Source organism: Sphaeramia orbicularis, chromosome 13, assembly GCF_902148855.1.
Source record: "Sphaeramia orbicularis chromosome 13, fSphaOr1.1, whole genome shotgun sequence".
NCBI lineage: Eukaryota > Metazoa > Chordata > Actinopteri > Kurtiformes > Apogonidae > Sphaeramia > Sphaeramia orbicularis.
In genome coordinates, this window is record NC_043969.1 from 35,732,316 (window position 1) to 35,759,372 (window position 27,057).

A 27,057-nucleotide genomic window follows, 5' to 3' on the forward strand; every position below is an offset into this window, starting at 1 on the left:
GCAGCGGGTCCACCACACCCACGAACACTGGATGAATAACAAAAATCTGAACACCACACAAGGGTTAAACATGCCCAAACCTTCAAATAAATAAAAAAATATAAATGTAGAATTTCAACCGTCACCCTAAATTGGCTTGAGATGTACTTGTCCTTTCAAGTACCACTTATGTCATTGTTTCTCAGCAGTCCAAGTTTTGTTGAGACTCGACAGTCGACCCATTTAAGAAACGTTCCCAAGTCAAAAGAAATTATACGTGAAAGATGGTGCTTTGTTTTGAATTAGCAGAGCAGCAAGAGTTTTCAACTCAACAGCTCGTGCCATCTCCCCCTGCTGCTTTGTGACTTGTTAACGCAAATGGAATAGATTCGCTCTAAACTAAACTTCACTTTCAATATCATCATCCCATCTGCTTAAATCCTACAATGACGAGACTTAATGAAAAGGAAAATGTGGTATGAGTAGACTGAGCAACAGATCCCTCCGGCATCATATGCTAGGGGCTCCTGATGCTACACACTGATGAGTCACATGGATTTGGTTTTATGTATTGATTCATTCAAAGCTAGAAAGCATTTGGCAACCTTGGATCATCCTGATATTCTCTTAATTAATTGCACAGCTCCTGTATTGTCTTTACAGGTTTGTTTACAGAGAACGGGAGATCAAATGGTCTTTGTTTGGTCAGTTCGGTAGTGCCCGGTTGGAGCGGTTCTGTTTGGCAGTGTCAGGTTTCACATTGTGCAGAGCTGAATAGATATAGGCCTGCTCCTTAGAAAGCTGAAACGCTCCCAGCCTGTATCTGCCAGCGGAATGTGCAGTATTGTTTCTTCCTCATCTCTGGGCTACTTGGCAGTGATACAGACCCCTCCACCACGGCGTTGGCCACCTCTTCCAAACACCAGTGCAGGACCGTGACTGAGGGGACGGCCCACTAAATAATCACAATGTCCTGCTCTACTGCCCCAGTAAACATCAAACCATTAGCCATAGAGAACTCACGGTAGCAACACTTTGAGCAAACTGGTAACGGGGAAACACAGGCGATGCTCCATCTTGGTCAAGTTTGGCGATTAACTGGATGCATTGTTGTGTCTCTTTCTTTGCAGATCTTCTTGTGGGAGCAGAATCTGGAGCAGTTTCACATGGATCTATTCCGCTTCAGGTGCTACCTTGCCAGCCTGCAGGGAGGAGAGCTGCCCAACCCCAAACGCCTCCTGGCCTTCGCCTCGCGTCCGACCAAGCTGGCAATGGGCCGACTGGGTATATTCTCAGTGTCTTCCTTCCACGCGCTGGTAAATATCACCGCCACTTGTACCTGAGGAACTCCTGTAAGATTATAAAGCACATTTTCTTAATTGCAAAATGAATATGCACAATAAACTCACTGCAAAAGACTGCCTGAAATTCAATAATCAAGAAAAACAAAAAAAAATAATTTAAATAGTACTCAATTTCTCATTTTTGTTCCATGTTTCTGTTTCAGAGAGATTAGCAGAAAAAAGGGAACACAGTTTTAATTTGTTATGGTTATTGTTTTTATTGATCCAATATTCTGTTTAATTGATAGCAGAGATGTTCACAAGCCATTTTTTCCAAGTCAAGTCTTTGTACTCGAGTCTAAGTCAAATCTCAAGTCTCTGACGGCCAATACTAAGTCAAGTCTCGAGTCTTCATGCAACTTGAGTCCAAGTCTCAGCCTCGAGTCCCCATCTGTGATTGATAGGGTATTTAAAGTCATGGAAAAAATGATTAGATCACAACAGTTATGCAATCAAGTACTAACTCCTGCGTGTATCATGTGACTAAAACAGACAAAAAAGAAAATGCCTAAAAGCACTGTTTTTGTCAGTACAATGCCATAGCTATTGATGTAAGAACTAAAGTGATTTTGGTTATTATCAAGAGAACATGGAAAATGGATAGATATCAGCTCTGAAATTAAACTCTTATGAGCTATTTTTGTTGTTATCATTATATTTGTCCAAACAAATGTACCTTTAGTTGTACCAGGCATTAAAATGAACAAGAAATTGAAGAAAACAAGGGTGGTCTAATCATTTTTTCTGCAATGGTATGTGTATCGTGTTCATTAAAAACATTTACTTTATTCAGGGAATGTGGTGCTCAATGTTTGGGGTCTACGTTTGCAGCACCCCTGTAAAGGCAAAGGACCTGTGCAGCTAACTGGGTTAACATGAGTTGAGTCAGATTTAAGTCAAAGTTTTAAGGACTTAAGACTTACTTGACACCGATAAAAGACTTGACTTTGATTTATTGCATTCTGTTAAGAAACATATTGAGACGTTACTTGATTTCTGAAACATGATTGATTGGTTTCTAATGCTGTGTATTTAAAGCAGCCATCAATCGAACATAAAGTACATAGATAGAATGAAGAATACGGTAGGTCTATTGGTAATACACAAATGTTATCAGTAATACTATCAACTGAAAAAGTTGGAGCACACATTAATGATTTGATGAAATAGTAACAACTGCAATGGTGTAATGTTATTACAATAAGTGCAATTCTGATTAGTACTTTAGTGTTTTGTAGTAAAAATAGTTAATTTACATCAAAAACGGTCAGTAATGCCAAAGTTTTCAGCTACTATTCAGGTTATTGCAGCTTTGAGGTAACTGTTTCTGTTTTTATTTACAGCTGTAGGTCTACATTTTAACTTCAGTGTCACAACGTTGTTTTTCAGGGGAAGCTTATAACTACTCTCTCAACTTTTCATGTAGAATAGATCATTAGACTCATCACTTTACCTGAACATTAACCTGACTTGTTTTGCGTGGCTTTTACTGCCATCTCAACTTGACTGACTTGATTTTCACTCCAGAAAGTTGCACCTTTATTGCGACTTAAAGGTTGAGATTCAAGTCTTGCTTTTCGCTTGCACATACGTGACATCGTCTCACCTCGAACAGCTAATATTTACTTTTCAATACCTATCACCGGTCACATCATCATTGCACATAACAGCCTTTCCACATATTTTGTAGATCCACTAAACCTTTTCATGCTGTTACATGGAGAACAGACTCCTTAGTAACCAGAGACAAACAACTAAATTTAACCTCAAAAAACAGTCGGGCACAGCTGAGTATATTTAGAGACCGTCCTGGAATTGATTCAAGAAAGTAAAATGTGAAGTGTCGAATGATATTTTCCAAGATGACTGCTATTTTGGCGCCTGGGGTTTCACACAGGGCATTTGTTTGGCTGGATTCGGTGAAGTTTTAGCCTCCCACTGCTTCATTGACGTTATTCATCTCAACACCTAAAAGCACTTGTAGTACAGGAAAACATCTATTTGATTTTTAAGAGTTTTGTTTTTTTTTTTATATATATTATTGATGCACTGTTTCCCCACACCACCGACGCAGGGCAGGTGGGTGTTTGAGCTGTTGTAGTAGATAGCAGGGTGGGATATCTAACAAAAGAGGCTCTTTTTAACAGCTCACTCCTCCACTCTATCACTCGTACTCCATTTGTAACAGTACTACTATGTCCAAAAAGGGGGAAAGGTGACCGATAAAAGCAGGCATGCCTAGGTTAGAGTTTTTGCACAGCGCTATTTTAACAAATAATTCGACATATTTATACAGTAGAACCCTAACACCTGATATTTTTTTGTGTAAAAATGGATATGGGTTAAAATAAACAGAGCATATCATATTTTTGCTAGGTACTCTGTTAAACAGGCTCTTACTCGCAGCAGCGTATTCTTGCAAAAATTGATGTGATATGAGATGAAACGGAGCGGCGTCACCCATGTTTCGTTTGATGCGTTTGAGCATTGACGTGGTGTTATACTTTTGCAGGTGGCAGCTCGCACGGAAACTGGAGTACGACGGAGAACACAGGCCATGTCCCGTTCCTGCAGCAAACGCAAGAGCAGGTTCTCCTCCCTCTGGGGTCTAGACACTACCTCAAAGAAAAAAACAAAAGCTCATCCCAGTATCAACCAGGTCTGGTTTTCTTTGCAATAGCAGCACAAAGATTTTTTTTTCTTTCCCCCCCCTCGGGCATGTATTCTCCACTATTCTGTTTGAGCTTTGATGATTCTGAGCACTGTTTGTCACTGCAGGTTTTTGCTGATGGCGAAGAGACGGTGAAAACGACTGGAGATGGCATATACATTGATCCTACAAAGGAGCACACAGTAAGGAGAAAATATTAACTTTCTGCTTGCGTGAATCTGACAAGAAACATAAGGATCCTGCAACTCAGATTGTAGTCATGTGCATCCTGACTAAGAAGCACACGCCCAGAGGTCAGAACTAATATGGACACTTTCTTTCTTCATTTTGCTCACAAATGATGAGCTATACTCACTGCAAAATACAGTTCTGAATTTTATTAATGGTAGCAATTCAGATGGATTACTGGATTAGTTTTCATTAAAGAGGTTATATATACAGGGTGTCCCATAAGTCTCCATAGACAGGAGACATAATACATATGGTTCTAACATGTATTTCTTTATATTTCTTCTTTATAGTTCTTCAGCAGTAGAGGACACGCATTGAAATGTGTTCCCGACAAAATGGCAGTCATATAGAGCATATTATATAAATAAAAATGGTTTATGTCAAGAAACGTTTATTTTTCCTATGTATGGAGACTTATGGGACACCCTGTATATGTAATATTTTTACTTACAAATATTAAAAAATGACTGAACGTTTGTAATAAAGAGGTCACAAAATGTCACAGTATTGGAATGTAGAGATAGGAACTGAATTCCGGGGCCTTTGACCAAAGTGTCAGAAAGTGACCAGATGGGATGAGAACTGCTAAGAAACAACTTTTACAGTCAAAGAAAGTGACAAAGTGATAAAAGCTCAATGCACTGTTGTTGTTTTCACCACTGGACACAGTCTAAAGTAAAAGAATGGAGTTTGATGCTGAAATTACAGTGTTTTTTTCTACATGGATGAGTGATTAAGAGGTTTATGATGGTATGAAGTTATTGTGTGATCTTATTATCTTTAAGTTGCCGTTTGTTGATTCTCGGTTCAGACTAAACAGTGACAGTTCTGACCTTGTTTGGATGATTCCAAACAGATCTCTAGTACAGCTATTGACAACACAAACTGTACAGGAAATGGAGGTGATTTGTGGTTTTACTGTGTTTTCTGTCTTAAAACACAGCTAAGCTAACAGAATTATAATGTAAACTATCAGCTGATGCAGCTCGGGAAGATTATAAGACAATGACATTTTGACTCATCGTCAAAATAAGTGGCTATGAGCTTTAGTTTGAAGAAGAAAACTTGATGATACCACAATACAGATGTGTGTAAACCAGTAGTTCCCAACCTTTTTTGGCTCAAGACCCCATTTTAACATCACAAATTTCTGGCAACCCCAGACATTCAAAACGGAGACATTTTTTTAAACTAAAATTAATTTGTTTTTGATCATGTAATAGTTTGCTATACTATGTTGCAAATAAATGTTAATTTTAGACGACATTTAGTCTATATAATGTATATTATTATGGACTGAGGCAGAAAAGCCAGGTGTAGATTACTGCACAAAGTGAGAATTTTATTTTCCTTGGTCAGGATATGTACAGTCAGTCCAGCTTGGATTTACAAGGTTGACAATTAATACTGAACAAACAATAACTCAAACTATGAATTATGAAAGAGCTGCAGCATCTGAAACTGACCACAATGAACATTTGAAAGATAAACAGTATCACAGTGCTTCGGTTTCAGGTTCACAGTTTGTCATGTCTTTTACGTGTTGTGATTGTCTCTCTCAATTCACCATATATTTTTAATAGTAAGTTTTTTTCTTATTTTTATCAATTACTAGAAATTTCAGGCGGCCCCATTTGAATTCCAGGTGACCCCAAGGTTGAAAAACACGGGTGTAAACGATGAGCTTTATAGTTTGAGTGATACAGTCTGTGAATACATAGCGTTCATTGGCTGTTTTCGTAGTCTTAAGTGTGTTCTGGTATATGATAGCGTGGTAATATCAATACTGCATGGAATACCTTTATAGTTTTTTTTTTTTTTACATATAAGCCTTTCTTATGTCCATTCATAGAAAAGTGAAGATGGAACTGTGAAAAGTCTTCCACGACCCAGCACTGAAAGTGACATCTGGGTCCCTGATCACCTCACCCCTTCTTGGGTCTGTCTGCCAAATGACCAGCCAGTGCTAACTATTATCCAACCAGGGGAGTCTGCACTCTGTGTCCTAGAAACCATTTGCAAGGTAACAGTACCTGGCCTCGAAAAACCTGACCAGACCGCTGACCCAAACTGTACTCAAGCAATGTTTACAAAGAACAAAACTAAGTGGAAAGGCTGTCATATAATTTAACTGGATATAATGTGTGTTTGTTTATGACACATTCTTATTTTTTCTTATATCAAGTTCTCCTTAACTGTACCTGTGCTGTCAAAAAGAGAAAAAACTTTGACTTTAAAACAAGAACAAACATCTCTTTTTAACACAGCTGTTACTGGATAAAATGTTGAAACATCTGTGAATTTTTCTCCTGGCAAGTTCACGGTGTTAAAGTACCAATTATTTGTCTCCTTGCCATCCTCTGACAGGCTCATCAGCTCGATCCCACCAAGCACTATTTGAGACTAAAATTCTTAATCGAAAACCAAGTGCAATTCTACATTCCGAAGCCGGAGGAAGATGTGTGTGACTTGGTAAGTGAATCCTTTTCCTCTTTGTCAGTCATTATTTCCAAGCTAAATGACAAAAAGAATAAAAAAAAGACAGTACACAAGTAACTGCACTCGAATACATGAAACCGACACTACACAGAATCACAGATTCTAAGAGCATCCTCTGTTATTAATTATTGATGGGCTTATATTTTTATCTCTAATACTCTTCATGTTTTCACCGGGGAAAATCTTGCGTCGGCGGGCAATGCACCAAGTGTGCACTGATCCTTAATAACTAATATCTGCAGTGCATGTATTTTTATCTCATCATCAGACTAGATAAAACCCAAGAATACAGAAAATGAATGCTCTTTCCATGTTGTCAATAACCCACCCACAGCTGTATGAATCAGACAGCCCATTATACTGTATAATAACTTTCTTTTGTTCTTCACAGCTTTACAAAGAAATCGAACTCTGCTCCAAAATAACAAAAGTAATACAGTTTGACAGAGACGAATCCTGTATGATCGGCTACGGTAAGGACCAGTTTTAATGATTCTGTGCAGTTTCCTTGAGACTTACGACCAACGTATTGGTTCTGTTTTCGAATAAAGCCGCCGCGTTACATATTTCATATGTGGTGGAAAGTTATTGCTGTTGTTTGACCTACACCTGACCTGAAGTTCTCCTGCTGTATTCTCATTTGTACTGCACAACTCCCTCTGACGTGTTTTATATAAGCGCCCCTCTTCTCTTTCTTTTTCCACCTTCTTTTCTCACCTCTCCTTTCCCTCCTCCAGGTTTCTCCATTTCGGTGGTGGAGGAGGACGGAGTACAACAGCTCTACATCACTGATGTGAAGGCGGGTGGATTAGCCTTTGCTAAAGGTTCATTTCCCCTTCATTTCCATCAAATGAACTACCTCAAAAGACATTCAGTTTGTGCCTGAAAGGATCGTGACCAATCTAGAATGCTTTAGCCGCTTTTCAGTTCTTACGTTTGTTTTCAACATAGAGCATCTGTGACACACTGAGGTCGAAATAAATTTGTTTTCGCTGTGTTTATGAAAAACGCAAGCATAGGATTCGAGTAAATGATTATTCAGTAGGCAGGAAGGTTTTAGAGAACACAGCAGATCTCAAGGGCAGTGATTACTATAATCAAAACCCCACTGCGTCTCTCTGGTCTGTGCAAAGGACAGTGCTGAATAGGACACTTTACTGCAGCTGCCTCACATCAGTACCTGTGCTACTAAGTGAGGCTGCAAGGTTAAGTGATGTCAGAATAACAGGCGGGAGTTTGATATCATGCAAAGGCCTTGATTTGATAGTGTTTAAAGCAGGCACCATGCTCTCATGTGTAGATTCTGACATTTTTTTTCAGTGGCTGGTAATTTCTGGGGTATTTACTGATGGGTCACACCATCTAGGATTATAAAACAAAGAAGCAGTGGTGTCTGGAAGAAAAATAAAAGTTTTCTAAAGCGTGAAACCTCAGTGAAGACAACAATGAACAATTCAACATGAGCTAAAACTAAATCGCACATAAACCAGTTTCAGCCTTAGTCACATAGGACCAGAACCTGCAGAAACCTGTAGATTTCTGGTAATTTGTGGCCATCAGTAATTTCAATCTTGTGTGCCATGTGACATATGGGCCATGTTTGTAATTTAAAAGTAAAAATTAAATCGTGAATTACAAACTCTATTTCAGTAAATGCAGAGATCTTGTGATATTATTCCCAAATCAATATACTCCATCTCTGTAATTTATTGGGATACGCAACAGTTTTTACCCTTTGGGCGCTGGGTATTGTAATCGTTTTGTCTGCCTGTCCGTCTCTGTCCATTCAACAACATAATTACATTATCTGAAGAATGCATTGAGATATCTGCGCCAAATTTATGCTGTGGATTTATCTTGGCATGGAGCAGAAGCCTATTGAAAATAAGTCACCTTGACCAACTTTTTCAAGGTCAAATGGCCTTGTGCAGTTAAAATATCTGTGTACTTTCAAATATAAATGTTACTTATACTTTTTACACGAAGACAATCTCATCTAAATTATAGGGAAGTAACTTTCAACAGAATCTTACACTGTATTTGCGCAGCACGTTGTTTGTTTCCTCCACATATTTCTTCAACCTGTTTCCTGGTTGAGGATGATGCAGGCTGCACAAAGTTTAAAAAGTGTTTTTAGGTGGAAATTTGGGAGGCTCATTTTGTAAGTTAGCAAGGACATTCACTGAAAGAATAAACTTAAATCTTTCAGAAAAGATGGATGACATGCATGACCGCTTCAGTATGGGCTAATTCTGTCTTTTTGTAATTTTCAGTATGTGGTGAACTGGCCCTTGACATCACAAAACAGATTTTGCTTATCCTGTACAAACGCATCTCATGAAATGCAGACATAGAGGTTAATTTACAAACCACAAGAGGTCCACAGGTTATACCAATCCCATGCGAACAGAGCTTGAATTGTCGTTTTCTCCCAATGGTTCGTGGTCAACACAATAGAGGACATTTATGTATCCTGAAGTTTTCACTCCATCCTTTCAGCTTCTTTAAATAAAGGCTTTCCTTATAATACCTGGAAAAACTAAATAAAAATGACACTAAAATTACACAGTTCCTCAAATTATATAAAAACTCATAAGCATGTGTCCAACCAACAAAAGTTAACTTAACCAAAACTGAAGAATTAATAAAAATGAAAACAAAACAAACTATGGAAACTTCATAAAACAACAAAACCTCAAAAGTCTGAAGTATTTTTACCTAAAGCCTTTTGTTAAATCTGTTAATTAAAGCTGCAACTGAGATGGATTATCGTTTCTTCTGACTCTTTAGTACACGAGAACGTTAAATGGAATCCTCTTTTGTAGGTCTGAATGCAGGGGATGAGATCCTTCAGCTGAACGGAAAAGAATCTCACAGTCTGAACTTCTCTGATATGAAGGCGGCTTTCTCCCAGGCTTCACTGGCTTTGACCGTCAACACATTGCCTTCGGTGGACCGCCGCCAACTCTGCTACCTACCACCGCGGCGCTCGGATGCAGAGGAAGATCTTTACACAGACATCTTCTCCCAGAGTCAAGGTGACTAACGCCGACTGATACAGTGTGATTACTTCGATGATTACTTACTTAGACTGTCGCACTCATTTAAAACTACATTAGAAAAACTTTCACGACTCCAATTAGGTGGACGTTATTATACGCTGTGATTTATCCTTTTTGTGATGAAGATTTGCCAGCGTCCTCGGTGACATTAGTTCAACGTTAGTCTATTAATTATTCAGCATAGAAGGCTTGCAGCAGTATATTGCAGCCCCACTTTTAGTTTGATAAGGTCGGCATGTTTTACAAAAAGCCATAAATCTCAATAAAAATGGCCGACATATCTATTATTTTCGCTTTAACTCCCCAGGTGTCATATACTTCACTTTGCTTGTTAAAAATACATGCATCTAGTTTAAGGGCAAAAAAGCAACACATGGTTTTTCTCTTTTTTTTCCGTCTCAGAGGAGATCTTGGATGATGGCGTGGGACTGTTTCTGGAAAGTTCAGGAGACAGCTTGGATGATGACTCGGAAATCTTCAACGAGGTCGACGAGTGCAGAAAGGTAAGAGCACCCCCATTTCTCTCCTTTTTTTTTTCGGCGTCTGCAGAATCATGCGATGGCACATTTTTTCTCAGCCTCTTCCTTGATTCCCTCCTGCGACCTTGTCCTGCACAGCTTCTCCCTCAACACTTAACAGCATTTTGTTTCGCCACAGTTTGAAGCGCCATCTGTTACAGCCTTGTTTTATGTTGTTTAAGAAAACAGAGCGGTGTCCGTATTTACATAATCCAGTTGTTAACCACATGCTCCTTGTTATAAATATGCATCAGGTTTTTATGTCATGACACCCAGCTGTTTTGATTGTCTTCCAACATCATGAAAATCAAAGCCATGTAAATATTCATACAACCCTACGTTGCTGAGAGATGTGCATCTTATGTAATAAAAACTCAAGTGAAGTGTTGTCTTTGAATGTGATAGGCCTGTGATGGATGGGTCTTTGATTAGGGTTGCTTTCTAATTTCTTGAGTATTGTTGGTGATTAGGTGGTGAATGGAGGTGTTTTTATAACCCTTAAAAAGAACATAATGTACACTGAAACCAGAACCTCCCTTATACAATACATGAATTCAAAAAGTTTGGGATATTTATCAAATGGAACAGATCACATTCTCACTAAGGCTTCAGAAAGCCACCTTTACTAAAAGATAGGAACCTATACTACCTTTATTGCGGCAATAATATTTATTAGTGATACAAAACCTCCTGTTGCATATCAGAACACTGTCATCCTGCTTCTGATGAGGAATTATACCTATAACCTTATATTCTGGAGTGAACATTACCTATTTATTTGCTGTGATTGTTATTTTCTCTAATTTCCATCCTATATCGCAGTGGTTCCCAACCCTTTCTGGTGACCCCAGACATTCAAAACGGAGACTTTTTTTGCTAAAATTAATTTGTTTTTTATCATGTTATAGTTTGCTATACTATGCTGCTACTAAACATTAATTTTAGATGACATTTAGTTTATATAATGTATATTATTATGGACAGGGGCAGAAAAGCCAGGTGTAGATTACTGCACAAAGTGAGAATTTAATTTTCTGTGGTCAAGACATGCTTGTATTTACAAGGTGGCAAATTAATACTGAAAAAAAAACAATAACTCAAACTATGAATTATGAAAGAGCTGCAGCATCTTAAACCTGCCACAGTGAACATTTGAAAGATAAACAGTACCTCAGTGCTTCAGTTTCAGCTTCAGAGTTTATCATGTCTTTTATGGATTGGGATTGTCTCCGTCAATTTACCATATATTTTTTATTAGTACATTTTTTTCTTATTTTTATCAATTACTAGAAATTTCAGGTGACCCCATGTGGGGTCTCGACCCCAAGGTTAAAAAACACTGCTATATCGCTTATGGAGGATTGTAAAAATACACATACAGCTGAGAAAAACGAAAAGAAACTTAATGAACTATATTTAAATATATACATTGTATTGTACTGGTAAAAAAGAACATCTAATAAAAACAAGTTTAAAAAAAACGAACATGAATTACAAAAGAATGTACAGAGCAAGGTTGGCAGGAAATGACAAACACAGACTTGGACACAACTAACAATATTTGGCTACTTTGATATCACATTAATGCAACTCCAAACATGACTAATTTCTTCTAATGTCGAGAACAAAGGGAGCTTCAGATTTAATAATAAATAAATTAGATGAAAGTAGAAATATCCTCAACTTTCTGCAACTGGCCGCCTTCAAAGTCCAACAGACTCTTGTAAATGAAATGCTGAATCAAAGGATGATATCTTGTTGGGGGATGATCTAAACACTTCCTAGGATGCTCAGTCTTGCCACTTGCACTAATCTGTGCACTGGTCACACCATGGCTCTTCTATGTCTTATCTTTTAATCCTACCATTTAAGTCCTCATTGTTAATGAGCAGCAATTACTCAAGCCTAACAGCACCACCACATAGGATGTACAACACAAAAAGAAATCTGGAGTTTTTAATTGTTGTGGTTTTTGTGGTGTTTCCCCATACTTACTGCTCTCTGAAGATACATCATTAAGTTACAGGCTTCTGTTGACAGCGGCCCAGAAATGAGTAAAGATGGGAGTTTTTGTATTTTTAATGATCTGGGTGTGTACCATTAGGATATTCATGACAAAACTAAGTGAGAAGAGGTTGCAACTTAAGCTTTGTGGCAATGCTTTATCATTCTTCATTATATTGTATTCTGTGATTACAGCCCAAACAAATCCCATTACCGTTACACTGTTTTTGTACCTACAATGTCTATGAACCTTGGAGAACCCCACGAGTAACGTTCCTGAAATTGGATCCAAGTTAGATATAAGACATGTATACGCTACCTAATACCATATATCTTCAGTTTATTCATTAGTAAGCCATGTTCAGTACCATTAAATGCTTTTTTAAATCTATAGATGGCCGTACAGTATATTTGTTGTTGTCCATGATAGTTGCCAATTTTTTTGGCAGATCCATGACCACTATTGAGTTGGACCTACTTGCTCTAAAGCCATATTGGTGATGACTATAAACTTACAGGGGTTATTTTCTTTTGTTCAGACAAAATAATTGTAGAGAGATGTTTTATTACCTGGCATGTTTCGGCTGTTGCTGTAGCCTTCTTCAACACAGCCAACACGTCAGGTAATAAAACATCTCTCTACTATTATTTTGCCTGGACAAAAGAAAATAAACCCTGTAACATTAAGACTAGAAGACAAAATGAAAATTCTTGACTCCATAAACTATGTTTGCCGATGAAACTGTCCAGTCTTTGTATCATTAGTTCACAAGCTTTAACCCCAGACATTCAGAGCATCAATGTTTCTCCATGACTTTGTCAATCAGAATCACTGAGTGCAACACGTTTTCTTGATGTTGACTCCTGTTAGTGCCTTGCTAATGTTGCTATTGCAACTCATTTGAGATGAAGTCATATGAGGAAAAAATGCCAGCATCTGACAGAATTGCACATTTTTCTTTAGCAGTATTCTCCTCTTGGTCCAAATACCAAGACTAAATATTAGGGCTGCACGATATTGGAAAAAAGTGACATTGCAATTTTTTTTTAACCCTGCGATATATATTGCGATATGAAAAAATACTCAGGATGCTATAATAGCTGTGTGGTGCCGATGTAAATGGTCAAACAAATTAGTTGTGTTACCTCTCGTTGTGGCAACAATTGCAAGGCCCTGTCGACACAGAACATGTGTTTCAGTATCATCGTTCTTGTAGCCAAAATAATTCCAGATAACTGACATTGATTTTCTTTTTGGTACCAAGTCTTGATTTTCGGTGATTTTCTCTTGTTCGTTGCTCATTTTTCAATGTCGTTACCAGCGGATCCCTCCATGTGCAGGGGCATGATCTGCTTTAACAAACTGGCTAAGAATGATTGTGATTGGTGGATCGCTGCGCGCAGTGTTTGTCAGGTACCCAGGTTGAAATTAGATGAGAACATGTTGAGTTCATTGCACGACCTGCGATGTGACTATTGTGCACACGTACACTGCGATGACGATGCTCAAACGATATGTTGTGCAGCTCTACTAAATATACATATGAATGAGAAGCGTCTGTTATGAGACACAGCAGAGCAGGTGAATTGCATCCAGGTCACATCTGACAGAATCTGATCAGCGATCTGTGATTACTGTCAATCACGTATTCAACCTCCTTACCTGTCTAAGATTAGCTGGAAACCTACACCGTTACAGTCTGCAAACAGAGGGAAGGAGTAGATGCAGAATTGTCGTGTCCTCAGACCGCTTCATTTACAATATGCTGGAAGGCAGTTATTGATGCTAAAAAACTATTACGCACTGCAGATTTAATCAAAGGCATTTGAACTTGCACCCTTTTAAAATTCGATGCAACAGAAAAGTATGACATCCAGGTTTTTTTTGGACAGTTGTGCTGTCCTGTTCTGCAACTTACTCTTGCATGTGTCCTTCCCCCATCAGTCAACCTGAAATTCTTGAAATGTTGCATTTATATTTTACCGCAGCGTTGCTTTCTCAGCTAGCCCTGTTCGACCACAACCTTGAGGATATTCATCCCTTTCTTCTCTGGTCCGTCTGGAGAATCATCAAGAAGTATTTACAGTGCTGCCAGAGTTTGGCCAGATCTTCGCACTCACTCTGTGTGCCTGAGTTTTGCCAGCCTGTGGAGAGAGAGGGAGGGAGAGGCAAGAGCAGAATATCAGTGACAGAAGTACAGCAGAGTCTGAAGGCGAAAAGAAGGGGAGCAGGGAGGCTGTGAGCACTGGTGGGCGGAGAGAAGGAGGGTGAGCAGCTTCACTCATCCTTCATCACAAGAACCACACCACACTTACTTCTCTTCTAAAAAGAGACAAAGACAAACAAGGCTGGGAAGTGTGTTGGAAGACGCAGTGTAGGCTTGATTCTTTGCAAAAGCCTGGAGTCTCTGTCTATGGCACTTTAACTTGCGCTGGCCGACGGTCCACCTGCACCCTGCCATGTCCATCCTGAAGGGGAGCAAAAACAGGCAGCGTTCCACAGACTCTATCTATGACATGCTGCATCTGGTGAGATTTCTTCCTCCTCTATATAGTACTATACGTGCTTAGTTCTTGGCTGCAGCTGCGATCAATATCCAGGTGTTGTCGTATTCTGGTGAGAGTAAAGCACCTTTTGTTTTCTGTGTTTTGTTTCACACTTCTTCTTGGCTGCTACAGACAGACAACAGGAAGCTGTGACTCACCACTGTGTCGCAGAGTTACCCCATAGTCAGCAGAGTGCTCTGTAGTATACCAAAATACAATTGTTTATTGGAGGACTTCACATGAACTACACTGACAGCTGTTTCTGAAAGTGGCAGTTGTCTCTATTTACATGTCAAACTGTGATTTGTGTCTTATCTTCCTGTTTACGTGCAGACATGCAGTCTTCCCGCTACTCTAACATGTCTGCTTTCTTGATGTGAAAACTGTTTTAATCCCGATTTGATTTGCAAAGTAAATGCTCTTCTCTGGCATCTCACAAGTTTACCCATGACAGGCTCTCTTGTCTGGATAATTGTTCTTTTATTGTGATATGAAAGGCTTTGGATGTTTTTTTCAACCCTTCTGTTCTTTCTGTTCTCTCTGTCATGGCTGCCCATACACCCAAAGTTGCCATAGCGTTAATTAGCCTAGAGTGTGAATCTAGGCTCTGTGAAGTCTCTGCAAGTCAGAAACTGTCTTATTAAGCAAAGAGTGATTTAGCACAGTTGATGCACATAATTGGCAGTAAATTCATTAATTGATCAGTCTGTCATTGATGTAAACTTTTAAACTACTTTCTATGTCAAAAAGGCTTTTTTTTTCCCCCGAAATATTAAAAATGCACATCTTTTACTTGTCACATTTAGACAAGCAAAAATACCACTGCCAAATTTGCTCGCATTCCTCTTTCTTATCAGTTTAGAGAAACGACATCAGTGAAATTACATTCGCAGACATTCTAGCACTCCCTATTCATCTGTTGATCTGAGAACTGCCTGGTTTTTAGGAACATTGTCAAAAGGGACAAATGGCTGTCGCGCCTCACATATTAATGCATCTGTCTGATTAGATCATCATTTCCATTTTCACATCTACATGAGACACACAACACCCAAATCTTGTTTTCTTTCTTTAGTCTGTCTCCTGCACTTGTAGTTTTCTTCTTTGTGTCTTGGCGAACTGGAAACAAATCGTCTGTTTGATTACTTCTGCACGGTTAAATATCTCGCATCAAAAACTAAACTCTTGGGTGCAGTCAGAGGTGTAGACTGATGATACAAGCCGGTAATTCAGTGCTTAATGAAATGATTTCATCTGAGAATGATAACTTTTCTTTTTCTTCTCCGCAGTTGTGACATTTATTTGTCGTCATTTCCCAGTGGAGCTTGTAGGTGCAGCAAGATAAATTGCTTCTGTCTGGCCTATAAAAATCCTTATATTGCCAACTAGAAACCTCTCTGGTGCATCATGCGCTCAGTGGTGTCTTCATTTGCTAGTATGATGTTGGAATATACAGTTTGCTCCCTGTGACATCTCCGTTTAATCTTTTTATGTATCATCTACTACAGCGTGGAAAAACATTGTACAATGTTTTGTCCATTAAATGCTGTCCTCGTGAAATGAAAACGAGGGCACTATGGGTGAAAATAGTCGGCCTACATGTGTTGTCTTTCAAGTGCTTGTGCTGATGCAAAAAGCAAGAATACCATTTGTTGTAAAGGCTGGTGAAGCTGTAGCCTGTTGCAAAAAAAACAAAAACAAAAGGACCCGTATTAGTTCTGACATGTAGATTGTTGCTGAGTGCAGACTATTTTTGTCCGAAATGATAGTCTAATGCACATCAGGACTGGTCTCCACGGCAACCCGTACAGTATGTGGACAGATACTGTTGTGTGTATATTTTGATTCTGTGAAAGAGATGAATCATTACACCACTGAGCTACCAGTAGGAAGAAAACATTAGGGAATAGAGGGATGTGAGTGAAAGTGAGGGAGGTAGAAAGCCATTGTTATGACAGACTGAAAATAGACCAAATTAGTGCAAATGATTTTTTTTAATAGCTCCCTCTGCCTCTTTCTAGGCTCGTTCTCTGCACAGTCATGAATTCGTGCGCAGCAGTAGATGGAAAGTGACACTTCAGATTTTGTTTTAATGGTGCTGATTTATCATTAGCCTATTGGGACCGCACCTCTCGAGTCGCATACTTATTTTCCAACATGTTTTATTCTCTCTCTCCTCTTGTTTTTTTGCAGAGTACGGAGCAGGTCGCCGCTTTCTGCCGCAGTCTCCATGACATGAATCCCACGGAGTGTGTGTCCTCTTCGCCGAGCCCGGACTCGCCCTTCCCACCTCCCACAACTCTCCGACAGCTCTCTGATGCTGACAAGCTTCGCAAAGTCATCTGTGAACTTGTGGAGACCGAACGCACCTATGTCAAAGTCAGTATCGCTCTTCTTGCTCGTAAGAGGCAGATGGTCTTTGTGCTTGCGTTTGTTCCACCTGTCCATTGATCTGTGTTTGTCTGCCTGAGCCTGTGGTAGCCACACACATTACCTATTCTACAGGACCGATCCATATTTATCTGTGTCCCAGGAGATCTAAGGGGACACAGCTGTGCCCTTGCCTGGATATTGCCTAATCTTTTTCTGCCCAGTATAAATGTGGCTCAGTGGAATAACTGGGTTAGAGACCGTATATAACAGGATAATGTCAGGGTGATCCAAAATGTTACGCTTCACTTTCAGGGTGCCTACAATGTATACAGTCATTATAGAAATCACATTGGACATGATAGACGCTATGTTGAAGGAACATTTATAAGGGACAGTTGTTGTTTTTTTTGTTTTGTTTTTTTTGCTGGTGGACTTAACTGTTTCTCCTAATTTGTCTGACAATCTAGTAGAGCTGTAGATGGCTTTTTTAAGTGGGATTCATAGCTCATTTGCTGGTGTAATACAAGGATCTGACGATTATTTGTTATTACATCTTCTGTACCCCTTAAACACTTGGACTACAAGCCTGTAACATCCTTGTCCATCCAGTTTTAGCTTGCAACTGCTGTGTAAAGGAGCCAGATTTAGTGAATATACAACTCGTATTTCTGTTTTCATTATTGTATAATCAGCTGCAGAGTTCCTTCCTATTTTCCATTTTCAAAATCTCATGTTTAAGATTTTATTTTCGCACGTTTATACGACATGAATATAAGCACCTAGACATATATGATGCTGATGAATGGTTTTAAAATGGAAATCCTGTGTTTACTGTTACTTTGGTTGGTTGTAGTTATGTACTAAAGCTCATACAAACTCATTAACACCAAACCCCGGATGATGTTCAAGGTGTGGAGTAGAGGTGTGAATCTTCAGTGGCACATTCTCAGGATTTGATACAAGCAGTCAAATATATCTGAGCACACTTTTTATTTAGAGGGTGCTTTCAAACTACACCAGAATGGATCTTTTCAGTAGTAGTATCTTTGTACGTTAATACTACAAAAAAACAAAACATGAATCCATCTTTTGTGGCCTCACAGTTAGAATTATAATGTCTGTCATCGTAATGCAATTTTCAAGCCAGAATTTTCCTCATTTCTAGAGACAGAATAAATATGTCTGTACAATTTTTTTTTTCATCCTGACTTTCGTTATTAAACGTTAACAGAACAAGGCTAATGGTCTGAAAACACAAATATCCCCATACTCATCCAGACCTGGACATAACTAAAATGAATTCCATACTCTGTAGGAAACCTGCAGCTTTAACTATGAATTTTAATATTTTCTTTAGCTTACATTGAGCCTTTTCTTTACTAAAGGAGCAGTCCTCTTTCAGTAAGCCCTCTATATTTCTACAGTAGCCAAGAGGTCATTTCATTTCAGTTTTGTGGTGAAGTGACGGTAATTGCAGGCTCTATAAGGTGCTAGATGCCAATAAATCCCACACAACTCCTTTAGAAAGCTGAAATCTTTTCTTTTAAATCGTGCCAAGATAGTTAGGCATTGTTCAGGTCGAAACAAGCATCTCTTGTTTCAGAGTTTGTGTAAATGGAGGGGTGAAGTGTTAAAAAATTATAGACGTTTACATTATTTATTTTTATTATTTTATCATCCTATGATTGATTCTTTACTAAAAAAATAACATACAATTGTTAAATCAACAATAAGATTACACTAACAATCTGTTTTTATTGAAGTAGGTCACTTTCCGTACTCTTGAACTATTAATTATTCTTACAGGTTTTCTCCAGTTCAGCTTAGGTCTCTGTCATTGCATTTAATTGGATTCCACCTCCCCTTGTAAATGCATGCATGCAGAGCCATCATCCCGCTGCTGTGTTTGATCTTCCACAATCTATTTTTCCCTTGTCTCTGACTATCTCTGCACCTTAATCACTACTTTAAGGACAATGCGAACCTTATGTAAGACAGTGTGCTTTTCTTCTACTCAATATCTTGGAAAACTCCAAATCAAACACAATTCATTCTTGTTTTGCAGGATCTCAATTGCCTCATTGGGAGATATTTAACCCCCTTGCAGAAAGAGACCTTCCTAACACAGGATGAGGTATGTCAAATGTTCCCTGTGAGCCTCTGAGGGTTGGTTTCATTTTTTTTTTTTTTTTTTTTTTAAATAAATGTCAATGCTGTTCAAATGTTCTTCGACAAGTGGGTTACATAAGCATGTGGAGAATAGCTGTGTACGAGGACAGGGGGGCTGATGAGAGCAATTCACAAAAGGGAAGATAATTTACCTTCGTGCATTATAAAACACCTTTGGTTATGTGACATTTTGATGACTAGCATTGAACACATTACATTAAGATACTGAGAAATATTATAGACTGTTGTAAGGTAATGAGAGAAGAGCTTCTGAGACTGACTTGCTGTTGATTTGCTTTCCAGCTGGATGTACTATTTGGGAACTTGCCTGAAATGGTGGAGTTTCAGGTTGAGTTTCTCAAAACCTTGGAAGATGGGACCAGACTAGTTCCAGATCTGGAGAAGCTGGAGAGAGTCGATCAGTTCAAGGTAATCCCTCTCTCTGTGAAATATAAACTAACAGATTTGATCAGCAACAGGCACTTAAAACACCCATAAAGTCTTTAAAACCACTGGTTGAGTAACCTCTCCTCCCCTTTTCTCAGAAAATCCTTTTTTCTCTGGGAGGCTCTTTCCTTTACTATGCAGACCGTTTTAAGATCTACAGCGCTTTCTGTGCCAGCCACACCAAAGTCCCTAAGGTCCTCGTAAAGGGTGAGTAAATGTGCTTTTCGTTTGATATTCTTCTTTGGCACAAAGCAGAGGATGTGTTTATCCATCAACCATCTGCCATATCCTGGATGGTCCCATAAATCTGCTCTGCTGAGTTGTCAGCCAGAGACGTGTCCATTTGACCTCTGCATACTTTCAAGCTGGTAGCTCCCAGGGCTAAAAAGCCTTGCAATATTGTGTGATATATAATGAGCTGTGCAGAACAGTCTGTTCTCATGTCAGTAGGTACACCCACTCCCTGAAGCACTGAAGTGGATGGCCTTGTTTGTTGCATTTGAATTCAACGAGTGAAGAAGCTGTTGGACAGAGGTTTTGTTATTTTGAGATGTAACTCAGAAAGTCATTTTAAAGCTGTTTTTAAAATAGTAAGATCAGACCAAAATTTCAGTTGTGCATAACAGATAAAACATCATGACATTGCATATTGACTGTAAATTCAATGAGTAAGTTATTAATGTAAAATGAACACACTGAAAGGCCTATTTCTTATATACTCAACAAAATTAACATTTATCTCTCCTATTAGAACCTTTTGTGCAAATGCTGTTTTAAAACAACAACAACAATATAAATATAGATCTTAAATGTGACTCGCTGTGCCGTTTAACGTGATTCTTGTGTAGGCGGGAAAAGAAGCTGATAATTTGAGTCTATTGTGGGGACCAGTCTGCAGCATGAATTGCAAAGAGAGCTCTTTTCATCCATGCCACATTTTCCATATCCAACCCACATCCATGTGACAGACACAGATCCTCTTTCAGATACAAGCCCCTCAGAGTCCACCTCCTATCCATGTTTGTTTTTGCTCATGTGAATTTCTTGCCTACAGAACATACAGCCTTGATTAACAATACCACAGTTAAGAGCCTGATTTGCACAGAACAAAGTGAACAACTGAGCATAATGAAACAACCAATGCTTTTCTCTTATTGCACTAAATTACAGTGTCACCTACAAACTAAGAGACTTTTTAGATAAAGTTTTAACTGTTAACTAGTAATGCTATTTGTGGGTGTGTAATTGTTATCTCCAGTGAACACACTGCATTATATAAATGACTATATGTAATTATGTTGTACTCAGGTCCTTCTTGTAAATGAGTGCTTGCTTGCAGTGACATACTGATTAAATTGATGATTCAAAAAAAGGATGGTTAACAAAGTACCAATTTGTACAAACGGGTAAAAAAAAAAAAGTGTTGCTGAAAGTTACTGTGAAATTAAATGATTCGGAGATAAAATGTGTTTTCTTTCTTGAACAGCCAAAACGGATCCAGATTTCAAGGCCTTCCTGGATGAGCGCAACCCCAAGCAACAGCATTCCTCCACCCTGGAGTCTTACCTGATCAAACCGATCCAGAGGGTGCTGAAATATCCCCTCCTGCTGAAGGAGCTCTACTCACTCACAGACCCTGACAGTGAGGAGCACTACCACCTGGATGGTGAGATTTGGCCGCCTGTCTGATTTAACAGTTAATCATTTTGACAGGAGAGAGCTGAGGTAAACGCAAGTTCACAATTAAAATTCTCACCACACGATTTTCTGCTTGTCTGCAGTTGCCATGAAAGCCATGAACAAAGTGGCGAGCCATATTAATGAGATGCAGAAGATCCACGAGGAGTTTGGGGCCGTGTTTGATCAGCTTATCACTGAGCAAATTGGCGAAAAGAAAGAGGTAGGATGAAGGAAAGTAACTTGGCACGGTTTTGTCGACTGAAGTACGCAGATGAAATGACTTTGGCTGGTGCTTTTGCAAGGTTGCCGATCTGTCCATGGGCGACCTGCTTCTTCACACCAGTGTGACCTGGCTGAACCCTCCTGCCTCCTTAGGAAAATGGAAGAAAGAACCCCAGATGGCTACATTTGGTATGTCAAGGATCACTTTCCTCCCACGATGAGGATGACAGCTGTGATGTACTTGCACATTTGTTTTGTCGCTGTTATTAACTAACCCTGCTGTTATCCCATTCAGTCTGGGTTTTTTTCCACTGACAAGACTTCAGATGCAGTCTCTGATGATTGTTTTTCTTTATCTTATTGCTTTTAGTGTTTAAAACAGCAGTGGTCTTCGTGTGCAAGGATGGGTCCAAACAGAAAAAGAAAATGGTATGTTCTCGCACATCCTTCACAACCCTGGCAATTCTTTTTTTGTAAATCTCACTTTGCTTATTTGCCATTTTCAGAAGCAGCTCAGTGACTCACTTGTAAATGCATCTTTAAAAGCAAGATTTAGGTCGCAGCCAGCTCTAAAAAAAAAAAAAAGAAACTAACATCATTTGTCTGTGTTGACTGAAGGGTGGCTCCCATCGAGTGTCTGTTGCTTCAGAGGAAAAAGACCCTTTCAGATTTCGTCACATGATTCCAACAGACGCCCTTCAAGTCAGATCTTTGGCAAATGCAGGTAGGTAATTTAATCAGTACTGTGCTAAAATGAAATACTGGTGATGAGGTCTTCTTAAAGTAGTGTTTTTTGTGATTAAAAGTGACACTAGTTAATGTTTCAATCAGATGGCGAGGGCTCTGCTGTGTGTGAAATTGTCCACACAAAATCAGAGTCAGAAGGAAGACCAGAAAGGACATTTCAGTTGTGTTGTAGGTAAGGATCTCTTCTGAAGGAGGCTGAATTTCATCCGAGATTGAAGCTTGTGTGCCGCTGATACAGCTCTGTCTGCTGCTATCTACAGAGTGACAAACTGATAATGCAGCTTTCTATCTCCTCTTAGCTCACCAGAGAGCAGAAAAGACTTTGTGAAGACAGTCCATTCCATCTTGAGGGAAAAGCACCGCCGGCAGCTCCTGAAGACAGAGAGTTTACCCCTCAACCAGCAGTATGTGCCCTTTGGAGGAAAGCGTCTTTGTGCCCTGAAGGGGGCCCGTCCTGCCATAAATAGAGCAGGTAAATGTGAGTTTATGTCCATGTTCACCCTGCAGCACCGAGTGTCCCAATTCTGAATGTGTTCCTTCTTACCTGACACAGATAAGACTCTTTACAAGTGTAATATGATTAAAAAACTCACAATGTATCTGTGCTTTACATGAAAGATTTCAACTTCGATCATAAATCTAGTACAATACAAAAGTGCAAGTATCAACTGAGCAGCTTACAACTGATTCTGAGCTTTAATCATCTTCAATCACCAAACTGGATTCAATTACTCTGTAGTGACATTTATCACAATAAATGTCAATTTGTTATTTCCCCTAAATTAAAAGCCTTATTTGTGGTCCTGATTAAAGAATCCAGATATTTAATCGTGGCTTGAAACTACTCATTGTCAGACAGAACAAATTCTTATCAAGCAATATAAAATTCCTTGATCATAGAACAAGGACCAGAAATTGGCTACTGTGACTGATACAGCACAATACAAGTAAAGTCAAGGACCACTCACAGATTGGGTTCTAGACAGGATGGACTGGAATTATATCACATTTACCAAACTTCTGCAAAAAATTAAATCTCCAATAAATTAACCTTGTATCTGAAGGACTCAAATTTAAGTCTTAAATTTGAAAGGGATTACAACTACAGGGTGTATATAAAAAAAAAAGACTATACATTTTGAAAAATTACCCCCAGTTCCGCATTTGATATTTTTTGGAATTTTCTTTTATGGACATCGGTAGGTAGGGGATTGGTGGATATTTGTCCAAATTTACAGACCCAGGGTTAACCCTAACCTTAACTAGGCCTGTCCTCAGTGACATTTTCAGGCCTAAACAAGTTGAATTAACTTTGAAAGACAGGAACAGCTGCCATGGGTAAAGAAATGAAATTAACATGGTGGCCAAAGTGTTAATGCTGCAAGACAAGAAGGATGCCCATTGACCCCTCCCATGACCTTTGATTGGATTTAAATCCCACTGCTATTTCATGGAAACCAGTTTTAACTTGGATTGTGCAATTTGCCCCTGCTCACTCATGCATGAAAACCTGGGTCTGTAAATTTGGACAAATATCCACCAATCCCCTACCTACCGATGTCCATAAAAGAAAATTCCAAAAATTATCAAATGCGGAACTGGGAGTAATTTTTCAAAATATATAGTTTTTTTGATACACCCTGTAATTTTCCAGCCCATAGGTGTAAATGTGTGAGTGAATGGTTGTTTGTCTGCATATGCCAACCCTGTGATGAACTGACATGTCCAGGGTGTACCCCTCCTTCACCTCCTGGTAGATGGGATAGGCTCTGGCATCCTTGCCAAGGATAAAGTGGTTCAGAAAAATGAATGAATGAATGAATAAATGTCCAAAATATCTTGATTTAGTCGCTCATAATAATCTTTTTATCTGCAGCATCTGCACCAACCAGGACTCTTGGCAGAAGAAAGCTAGTGCGCAACCGCTTTACTATCGACACAGACATTGTTTTTGACGGCGAACCCGAACACGACCTCGGTTCCCCTCAGGAGCCCGACTTGAATCGACTTCAGCAGGAAAACGAACCAGACCGCCAGCAGCAGCAGCCTGAATTAGCAGGTGACACAGATCGCTGGGTGGAAGAACAATTCGACCTAGAGGAATATGAAGACCGGGAAGAGGTGAAAGAGACTGACATCCTGAGCGATGAAGATGATGAATTCTGCCGGACACCCAGAGTGCCGTCCACCGAGGCCGACCTAGAGGCTCCTGTCATGGCTTTGTCTTTAGAGGGTGAGGAAACCGAGGAGAGTGAGGACCTCATGTCCCCAATCGCTGGTGAAACACCTGAAGATCCGAAGCAGACTGACACGATCGGTGACAATGGGGAGGGTCAAAACCAGACGGAGGAGGATGAGATTTGGGTAAGAAGAGAGCAATCGGGTTTATCTTCAGACTGTGGCACGTAAAACGGAGTAGAACAAGCATCCAACAAGTGTCTTTGACAACTTTACATGGGCTCCATAAGGGTCAGTCATCAGTCTTCACTACCAATGCATGGGCATTGATGTATAATCGCACAGCTAGTAGAACATATATTCTTCCTTACCTTACTTATGCTGAATGCTTTTTGTACAGGTAAGACAACTAATGGAGCAATACAGGAATACAGAATGAGGGAGTTTAATCCCAAATCAAATGCTGTTAGATACAAGTCAAGTGTAAGCTTTGAGAAAGGAAGTGTAATGGTACAATCATGGAAATCTAATCAGTTGCTTTGATTGGCATGGTTTGCACATTTAGGCAGTGTTGTATATTCCTGCCTGCTGTTACCAAATTTGGGTATTGTGAGAACATTTATTTGTTTTGTCCGTGTTACTCAGAGATATTATCATAGTTAAGGGCTGTATATTATTTGTCCTTACAAAATTAGAATAAATAAATGCAAAGGACAGACCTGTCTTGCATAGTTTACTGTACTTGTACATTTTCACGTAAATATACACTGACATGTTTGGGGCCAGTTTCCTGGTTATATATTATATGATTTTGATCTTGTTTTACACTTAGAGCTATGTTTTTATCCTGGAAAATATTGTGTTGTTTTCTTATTGCGTTTATTCAGTTATGTAATACCCTTATGTCACAGAGGCAGATGGGATTTTAATAACTTAACATAATCCTGTTTTACTTGAATTTGCTGTTTTCATCTTCTGTTTACTGTGAAATCATATATTGTTTTCCTTTTTATATCTTCAGTATTCTAAGTCAAAGAAACTTTTCACTCATTTTTATCAGTTCACGTGCATTCTTTGTTGTAGAGAATTTGCACATCAGTTATTCTAAAAATGGTCTTGTGTGTTTTAAAAGATTGTTCACTGGAAAATGGATAACAAAGCAATGTTTTTATTTATTTCATATGTAAATTAATTTGTTAGCAGAACTGCATTAGTAGTCATTTTTCAGAAATTAAAGTCCAAATTTGCTTAAGCAATCAAGGGGAAAGACTTGCAGGATGCCTGAACAGTGAAAGAAGTCATACTTGTAAACAACTCATAGTGCTACTAAGACTGCATTTTTATTACTGTGTGTATATAGAAAAATGTATTGATATCATAATAAATATGGTTGTTTCCTACTTATAACTCAAAGCGTTGCTTCGTTGTGATTCATTGTTTGTGGTTTGATCACACTGCCAAACATTATTCTGTGCCCTGCATCTTTGCCAACACGAACTCTGCAAAACCACCGGGATGTGAGAAAAACGTAAAAATGCTCCTTATGTTCAGACATGCTAGAGAATGACAGCACCCTGCAGCTAATCGATGTTCTGTCTCATAGCAAGAGACAGAGTAGTATTCCACAATAAACCATGGAAACCTCAAAGATGAACAAATCAGAAAATACTGTGGTTGAAAGCCAGAATACAATGATTTTGAGTGATACTGAAAGAACTAAAATCTCTACTAGATAAAGAATATATACTCCATTTGTTATTACAGCAGTAACAACACCACAAAAACAAGGACGACGTTCATACATTGACAGCAATGGAAAATAAGTGAATAATCTTAAGTGCAGTATTTTGCTCATACATCAATTACACCTTAATAACAAGCAAAGCAACATGTTCAAGCATTTCATTATTGACATTCACCAATAATAAAACTAACAAGAGTGGACTATTTAGGCTAGTTCATTCAAAGTTTATAGTATCATATTAATACAAGCCTAACAGCTTCGTTAAAATAAATGATAATTGGGACATATTAAAATCCCTTTACCATCATAACAATATTTAACCTGAACTTATGTCTTTCTAAAAAATGTCTGTTCTTTTTGAGAATGCTCTCACTACTAATCTGAGGTAAATATAGTGATGGGTTGTTCCATTTTAGCACGGCTCTACACATTACAATTATCTTTAAAGCATTCGTTTTCGGTAAACCTTAACATGAAGTGTGCCATAAAAGCAAATCTCATCATAACTGCGTCTATCCTGTTTGAGTTACTGGAGAACGTAAGTATGTTGGAGATGGTCTCATCTCAGTAAAGTCATTTTGATGTTTTGGAGCTTTTTTTTTTTGTACTTTTTTGACAACTGTCTGTGTTGTCTCTCAGTGAG

At 38.9% G+C, this 27,057-nt stretch overlaps 1 protein-coding gene across 3 annotated transcripts in view; it reads left to right on the forward strand.

Annotated features, from left to right (window-relative positions):
• Positions 1-26,077, forward strand: part of tiam1b (TIAM Rac1 associated GEF 1b) — a 93,627-nt gene extending 67,550 nt beyond the window's left edge. For 2 of the 3 annotated variants that reach the window (XM_030151990.1, XM_030151991.1), the window contains exons 7-27: positions 1,110-1,295; positions 3,835-3,981; positions 4,101-4,175; positions 6,077-6,247; positions 6,592-6,696; positions 7,115-7,196; positions 7,461-7,547; positions 9,549-9,761; positions 10,188-10,288; positions 17,048-17,233; positions 19,293-19,361; positions 19,700-19,825; positions 19,942-20,050; positions 21,330-21,509; positions 21,625-21,743; positions 21,826-21,934; positions 22,116-22,174; positions 22,364-22,469; positions 22,577-22,664; positions 22,792-22,964; positions 24,369-26,077. In XM_030151990.1, coding sequence (XP_030007850.1) covers positions 1,110-1,295; positions 3,835-3,981; positions 4,101-4,175; positions 6,077-6,247; positions 6,592-6,696; positions 7,115-7,196; positions 7,461-7,547; positions 9,549-9,761; positions 10,188-10,288; positions 17,048-17,233; positions 19,293-19,361; positions 19,700-19,825; positions 19,942-20,050; positions 21,330-21,509; positions 21,625-21,743; positions 21,826-21,934; positions 22,116-22,174; positions 22,364-22,469; positions 22,577-22,664; positions 22,792-22,964; positions 24,369-24,901 — 3,024 coding nt within the window. In that variant the 3' untranslated portion in view covers positions 24,902-26,077. Of the gene's footprint in view, positions 1-1,105; positions 1,296-3,834; positions 3,982-4,100; positions 4,176-6,076; positions 6,248-6,591; positions 6,697-7,114; positions 7,197-7,460; positions 7,548-9,548; positions 9,762-10,187; positions 10,289-17,047; positions 17,234-19,292; positions 19,362-19,699; positions 19,826-19,941; positions 20,051-21,329; positions 21,510-21,624; positions 21,744-21,825; positions 21,935-22,115; positions 22,175-22,363; positions 22,470-22,576; positions 22,665-22,791; positions 22,965-24,368 lie in introns of all 3 variants that reach the window. The other variant, XM_030151992.1, reaches the window with a different exon arrangement.
• Positions 26,078-27,057: the final 980 nt, after the last annotated feature.